This window comes from Lathyrus oleraceus, chromosome 2, assembly GCF_024323335.1.
Source record: "Lathyrus oleraceus cultivar Zhongwan6 chromosome 2, CAAS_Psat_ZW6_1.0, whole genome shotgun sequence".
NCBI classification, from domain to species: domain Eukaryota; kingdom Viridiplantae; phylum Streptophyta; class Magnoliopsida; order Fabales; family Fabaceae; genus Lathyrus; species Lathyrus oleraceus.
In genome coordinates, this window is record NC_066580.1 from 485,229,979 (window position 1) to 485,237,685 (window position 7,707).

General features: G+C 33.0%; 1 protein-coding gene and 1 non-coding gene across 2 annotated transcripts; one reads left to right on the forward strand and one right to left on the reverse strand.

Annotated features, from left to right (window-relative positions):
* The first annotated feature begins 2,309 nt into the window (after positions 1-2,309).
* On the forward strand, positions 2,310-2,382 carry TRNAA-AGC (transfer RNA alanine (anticodon AGC)). Its single transcript has one exon. It is a non-coding gene; the product is annotated as a tRNA-Ala (tRNA).
* Positions 2,383-2,535: 153 nt separating this feature from the next.
* LOC127120748 (phosphoglycerate mutase-like protein AT74H) lies at positions 2,536-4,184 on the reverse strand. The gene is made up of 5 exons (XM_051051281.1): positions 3,577-4,184; positions 3,364-3,483; positions 2,977-3,190; positions 2,787-2,867; positions 2,536-2,703 (listed from the first exon to the last, which is right to left on the reverse strand). The coding sequence occupies exons 1-5, from the start codon at positions 4,148-4,150 to the stop codon at positions 2,601-2,603; spliced, it is 1,092 nt and encodes a 363-aa protein (XP_050907238.1). The 5' UTR covers positions 4,151-4,184; the 3' UTR covers positions 2,536-2,600.
* Positions 4,185-7,707: the final 3,523 nt, after the last annotated feature.

Here is a 7,707-nt window from a genome sequence, read left to right on the forward strand (position 1 = left end):
ATTTCTCACAATCTTTCAATGCCTTCTGTTAGCTGGGATTTTCGACAGAATAAAATCTAAACACAATGAGAAAACTTAGAAAAATTGAAAGGTTGAAAGGAAATTTTGACTTGATTTTCTGATTAAGGAAGTTAAAGCCTTAGTTGTTGGGATAAAGTGTGGGACTTAGTAATTTTTCTAAAAAGGAACTCCATCCAACAGTTCGACAACAATATTGTTCAAGTTTTCGACGTCAACAATCAACAAGATACGTCGATCAACAATGTTTAGTACGAAGAAATATTTTCAAACGAGTAACTACTTCTCAATCTTATCCAAAGGGACGTGTGGAAGGAGAAAAATATGCATAAATTACGTGTCAAATGTTGAAACATAGAACATTATAAGCATTTATTTTAAATTTAGTATAAATAGGAGTTATAGTGTTAAGATGCAGTGTGTTGCGTTGAATTCACTACAAAACTCACAAACTCAAAGTACCCAGCAAAGCGATAACCAAGTTTACTTAAGCAAATTACATGACTCCAAACACCATTTCATTTAAATGCAAAGTCTTTTACTTAAACTTATTTTCTTTGCAATCCTGCTTTCATTCCTTTGTTAATTTATTGTCACCATTTTACAAACTTCTTATCATTTTATCATTGTCGAAATTATTTACGTTTCCAAACAAGCTACCTTTTTGCACTACTTTACTCAAAGATTTTGACTATTTTGAAATCCTTTACTTTACTCAAAGATTTCGACTACGTTGAAATCCTTTAACCCTGCAGTTGCAAGATCTGTGTTTGGTTTTTCAATGCTAGTGAATGATAGGGAATATCCTTATTGCATACCAATGTCGATGGTGGTTGACCTTCATACCAACATGTCAACATATAGTAATAAAGCAATTGCCACTAGGCCATCATATAATCCCTATAATGCCTTTGCTTCGACCATAAATAATATAGTTCGCCCATGAGGGATATGTTATATCCCTCAAGTGACACCATCTTTAAATATGACGTCTATGATGGCTATGAGGTAACATATTGATGAAAGCAATCTTCAAATGGTTAATACCTTAACCCAATAAATGAGTATAATATTCAATCCTTCAATTATAATTACTAATCAAACATACGAGTTATTGGATAATCAAATGGTTCAAATAACCAATTTTTTTGGCGTCCCTCGGGTTTAGGCTCGACCAACTCCTCAAACATCAAACTTGAGCAAGTCGAAATGCCTGAAAATTGGATGACCTAGGTAAACTTAGGCCAACACCCAGATTTTTGACCACCATAACCTACCCCAAATAGGGAAGACGAAGAATACATTGGCCAGTATGACCTTAGGCCAGTAATGGTTAGAGAGATCAGGATACCGACCAAGTGCTTCGACATGTCCAACAAAATAAATTTGGGGGGCATAACAACATAGCTAATGTGGTCAAACAAATTTTGGCCCAATATGGCCTCAATGTGGGTCTCCATAGACCCAATTGCATATCTCGTTTGTCAGAATATGTTTGAAAAACAGAACTCCCTAGGGGCTAGAAAGTTCCCAAGTTCACCAAGTTCGTTGGTGACACTAGTGAGTCTACGGTCGAACATGTCGCTAGATACTAGACTGAGGCTGGCGACATAGGAAATAATGAGAATTTGAAAATGAAATATTTTTTCAATTCTCTAACAAAAAAACGCTTTCACTTGGTTTTCCACACTCCATATAAACTTGGAGTCAATTAGAGAGAGTGTTACATGAGCAATTCTACAAGGGGCAGTCGAAAATAAGCCTTAAGGAAGTTAGTGTTAGACAAAAAGTGCCTGAGTCAATTGACGACTATTTGAATATTTTCAGACTCCTTAAGGCAAGGTGATTCACATAAGTTCCTGAACATGAGTTGGTCAAAATGACTACTAATATGTGTTGTAGCACACCTTTCTACTTGTATGTAGTCAAGTCACATTCTCTTTTTTTTTCTTTCCGGCCTATAGGAAGTATAACACAATAATTGATAATTTTATTATCAAAACTTAATTTTTAATTTATTAAAACACATGGTAATTTGTAGTTTTATTATCAAATACGTAGTAGGTAATTTAATCTTTTGGATAGATTAGTTTTTATTATAGGATTTTCTTTTTTTAATTATTGTAAAGAGTTGATTTTGTGTCTGATTTTTCTAATTTGATTAAGGTTACTGATGATGGTTGAAATAAGCGTGAAAAGTTACATGGACTTGCATTGTATCGAATGTTCTTATATCGTTCAATAAGTCTTTCAAAATTGAAGTAAGATTAGAATGAAAACAAAGCATGAATGGGGATGTAGCTCAGATGGTAGAGCGCTCGCTTAGCATGCGAGAGGTACGGGGATCGATACCCCGCATCTCCAAATTTTCATTTTTTTTCGAAAAAACAATCAACTTCTGCTATTTTGTGTTTTCTGCTATTACATGTTTTGTTTGGAGTTTCCACTATATTATGTTGTCTGTTTAATGACCTAACACTGCAGTGTTCATTATATACACACACACGAAGCATGATCTACTTCCACTACTAAAACTTTCTACAATTTCTTTATTTATCTTACAAAAATGTACTATTCAGTAGCTACAAACTTTGGGTGTTGCTTGTTTCTTGATGAAGATGAGGAAAGAACGAATTCACCATTGGACAATCGTAATTCAGTTCAGCAGGCCTTGCAATTTTATGCCTTCACACATCAACCATCATCATATAAGTTAACATATCAATATACATTATACAATAATTCTCATCATATAATTCTTCTCTTACCATTCTTGATCAATCAACATTTCATCCGTCAATCCAAATTCTCTTAACTCTTGTTCATCGTGATGCATCAGTAAACTATACCTGTTAAATTTATGCTTATCACATTTAGTTATTAGACTAACATTTAACACAGACACCATTGACATGACATGTACCAGACACGTCTTTAATATGAAAAATGATCAATTACCTTCCACCATAACCCTTTTCCATGACAAGCTCACCTCCATTTCCAAAGTTATTGAGACCTTCAAACTGTTCAACTGTCCACTTATACCACCTCATGAGAAAAACTCTAAGTGTTAGACCGTGCGACACGATCACCAAGTTCACATCAAAATTCTTCTCCCCCGGAGGCTGATATCGTCCGATATTAATATCGGCTCGTAGTGTTTCTCTAAACCCTGAATTTCAATATCAAATCCAACATTAGATTCAATAGTGTTAACTTGAGTTTTTAAAGCTGACATTAGGATTTTTGATGTCTCTGCAACCAACCGCAACCTAACTATGAAGGCCTATTTGCCATATTTAACTGTTATTCCCCACAATATCAAGAATTTTAAAATTTTATTACCTGTGATTCTATCATATACATCAGCCGCGGATTCTCCATTTGGAAATCGATAAAAGAATCGACCATAAAGATGTCGTTGCGCCTTTTCAACTTTCATCAACTCTCTATTTTGAAAATTCCCTTACACAACATAAATCACAAAGAAACAATAAATAAATTTTAAAATACACAAATATATACAAAAAAATCAATCAATGAATTGATATTTGATACCGAAATCTTGTTCTCGAATGCGAGGCTCTTCTCTAAAACCAGCAATTCTGGAGCGTTCAAAAGGACGAGCCAAGCTTTGCAAAGTTTCAAGAGTTCTTCTATATGGAGACACATAAAAGTAGAGTTGCCAATTTTCATCACCATCTTTCTGAATCATGTTCTTGATTCTTTGACCACATTCCTCTGCTTGAACTTTTCCTTTGTTGGTTAGGCCTATTTTAGGATCAGGTACCCTTGTGTAAACACTCTCATCCACGTTTCCTTCACTCTCTCCATGTCTAACAAGGATTATTCTTCTAGGCCTTGGAGGTACTGCCCCAAAAGTGGAGGCTACTAAAGGGTTTATGAGAGGATTTTTCTCTGGAAACCTGGCATGTCCATTGTTGTTGTTAAGTGAATCTATGGATTCTGTTTGGTTGTGACAACATTGGATTAGTACTAAGTATGTTTTGTTTGTCTTAGAATACTTAGAAATAGGATTGGATTTGATTTTAAGGTGTTTTGGTTGAGATGCTGAGAGAGGTAGTGTTGCTATGGCAATGCTCATGATATACTTGAATGCAATTCTACTCATTCTCACATATTTATTTGGAGAGTGTGATATTTGTGGTTGACATGAATCCTTCCAAATTTTTGGATATCATGAATGATAGACCAACCAAGTAGTCCATATGTGTTGACAAGTGGTGGCTTTCATATGGTCCTAGATTGTAGACATGTCTTGTATCTTGGAGCTTGAAAAACATTTTGACATTTTTTGGCTTAAAATGGAGGTATATGAAAAACAATTTTAAAAAAATTTACTAATTACATTTTAAGAGTATTACAAGTAGTTGAAGACGGTAATAACTCTACAAATAGAGAATATAGGTGTGAATACTCTAATGATTAAGTGAGTAATTTATTTAGAGTGTGAGACTTTAGGATTTATAAAATGTGTACCTTAACATGAGTCATGATGTATAAAATGTTTTCCTATAATTTCTCTTGTAAGAGATTAATCTAAATGAACATTTTAAACTTTTAAATTTTGAAAAAATTGGTAGTAATGAGCATCAATTATAGGAAAACAAAATAATTTGATTAAAAATAATGAATTGATATCGTAGATCATTAGTTAATAAATTTTTTTTTACAATTAATTTGATTAAAAATAATAATTTATTTTAAATTTATGATTCTCATTACCCTTTTAAATCCCATATAATTATCGCATAATTTTATTAAAATCACAACCATAAGGGTGTCACACACATCCGTAACATGGGTTAAAAAAACATATCACATAAGACATGTCATCGATTGCTCACCTTCACTTAAGGTATCATCCCAGCGGAATCATCACCACATCAAATCAAATATTTAATATTCACAATTCAGGAAATTAAATCTCATAACTTCAAACTCCCTGACATCTTAACAAGAGTTGTAATGTTCAACTTATCACCATTTAAAAATCTCACTAAACATAATCGCAATTGCAACAAGTCAAAAGAAATTGGAGCAAACGTTCCCAATCCGATGTTACATTGACCAAAGTAAGATCCTACTAAAAAAACGAAAATTAATAGGAAGCTACTCCAAGAGCTAACTTCCACTTACTGCAGCAAATTACTCTTGAGTATCTGCACGATGCCCATGTAAAAGCAACATTCAAATAGAAGGGGTGGGAATTCATTTCAATAATAAATGGTATAACATGAAGAATATAGTACAACATCTACACAACCATGCATAACAATATATCACTTCTCACATTCAATTCATCATCAACATCATACACGACAGCATCTCAATTATCATCAACATCATACCCAACCACATCTCAATTATCATCAACATCATACGCAACCACATCTCAATTATTATTAACATCATATACAACAACATCTTAATATCATTAACGTCATATACAACAACATCTCATCCAACAATATGTCAATAACAATCAATACAAATGCAACACTTATGAAGTGTACTCAACACCGAATCGACATGCATGTGGTACCAAATATGAACACTCAGGTTCATTTCAGGTCGGCACATGTGCTGCATTTCTAAAGCATGTACGTTCTGACTCATGTACCGCTTGCATGTGTCGATGCATGACCTTCATAGATTGACACATAATGTAAAATTTTCCAAAAATCAGTCTTTTGACCATCTAAACACTCTCTCATGTACCAAAAACTCATACTACAAAAACTCATCAAATAAAACTCATTTTTTTATGCTTATAGCTTCCTAATTCATCATCTACTCCAAAATTTTCAAGAGTCAACGTCATGTTACAACACATCATCATACTCATCATCTTTAAATCACAAATAACATAATCAAGGTTAAAAACCTTCAAATATCAATGAATGACATATCATGATCAACAATATTAAAACAACATATACATACAATACATAAATTTTACCCTAATTCATCATACAATCAAAAGTGATAACACAACATCAGAATTGAGATCTACAAAACTCAATCCTAAGGAGGTTAAGGGTTCATCCATTCTACCCTTATACCATATATTTTACTATTGGAACAAATTCTCACCCTTAGCTGAAATCCTGGCAATTGATGCAATTCTCTCTTGCTTTCCCTTCTTCTTTCTATAGCCAATTTGCCTCCCTTGCTCCAACTCTCCAAAACACATTTCAACTCTCTAGATTCTCAAATATCTATTTTGTTTCAAGACCTATTTTCTTCCAAAATAGACTCTTCCTCTTGTACCCTCCAATTTATCCCTGCATCCCCATTCTATCCTCCATATTTTCCTTATTCTCAAGCTTGACTTCAATTCCTCTATACATATAATTTCCCCATTATTTTAATTAACTAATTCAAAAATAAATATTATTCTAAAATTCTATTAAAAATCTCAATAATTATAAACACTATTGTCCAACTCATACTCTCCATACCCCTACTTAAAGGGCACTTACCCCATAACTACATCATAACCAATTTAACATGTCAACCAATTCGAATAAGATCTTAAATAATTCGATTAAATCAAATAATTGAATTCGGGGTGTTACATTTTTTACTTTTAGAGAATTCCAAGATTTTATATAGAGTTTCAAAGAATCCATAGGGATTATCCAAAAGGTTTCCTCCCATATTTCCACCATGTTGTCTCTTCTTCACTATTTATCTACATTGACATCTTCTTATGAGTTTCCTTTAATTATTATTTGCTTCTTCTTCGTTATATGTTTCATATTTTTCCAATTGTTAATACACATTGGGTTTATGTTGTATTTCTTTCCATTGTGGTTTGTAGTAGTTTATAATGTCGGCCCCCAAAGCATCGACGCGCCCAATAGTACTTTTTTTATAATGACGAAGGTTGTGCATGTTGAATTGTTTAAGAGATTAAGAACTATTATGAATGTAGAGAACTTATACATAATGATTTAGGTGGAGCGTTAAATATGTAATTCTTTGTGTCGACGTCAAGATAATGTGTTTATGTGTATCAAAATTAGAATGTGTCGAGCAGAGTCTGTATTTTTTATATTTGAGCATGCAGTCAAAGTATGTAGTTGACAAAGGAGTCGACATAGTCGAAATAGTTAACTTAACTTAGTTTTAGTTAAGTTAGTTATTTTTTATTACTTTTAGTGTAAGTAATCTCTTCTATAAATAGAAAGGATATTTATTTCATTTGTAACAAGGGTGTAGTACAAGTTTTGTAAACATTGTGTAGATTTTGAAAATTATAGTTGTGATTAACAAACAATATCAAACACTTAGAGTGCAGTTTGCACAACATAATTACTTTATTCTTCTTCTTCCCCAATTTCTCGTTTCTCTCACTTTCAATTACATTGTTTTCTTATTTCAATTCTATGTATAGTATGGAATCATCTTGAAACCAATGAGTTGTTATTTCGCCTGAGTAAATGGTGAAGAACAATATGTGTGATCAATCAGAAAAATTGATTCTTGTTCATCAAGATTAATTTGGTTAACTTCAAGATTAGATTTTTCCCAACATCTGGTATCCAGGGCAATGGTTGTGGGATCTTTGGGACACAATGAATCATGATGAATAATTCGAACATCCATTTTCCGGCGAATCTTCCAATCTTGAATGGTAAGAACTATGAAAATTGGTGCAAG

What these genes read in the sequence shown, in the direction of transcription:
- LOC127120748 (XM_051051281.1), bottom strand. Translation starts at nt 4,150, where the DNA reads ATGAGTAGAATTGCATTCAAGTATATCATGAGCATTGCCATAGCAACA. An exon ending in CATTCGAGAACAAGATTTCG is followed by an intron (nt 3,484 to 3,576) that starts GTATCAAATATC and finishes ATGTTGTGTAAG; the next exon opens with GGAATTTTCAAAATAGAGAG. An exon ending in GAAAAGGGTTATGGTGGAAG is followed by an intron (nt 2,868 to 2,976) that starts GTAATTGATCAT and finishes TAAATTTAACAG; the next exon opens with GTATAGTTTACTGATGCATC.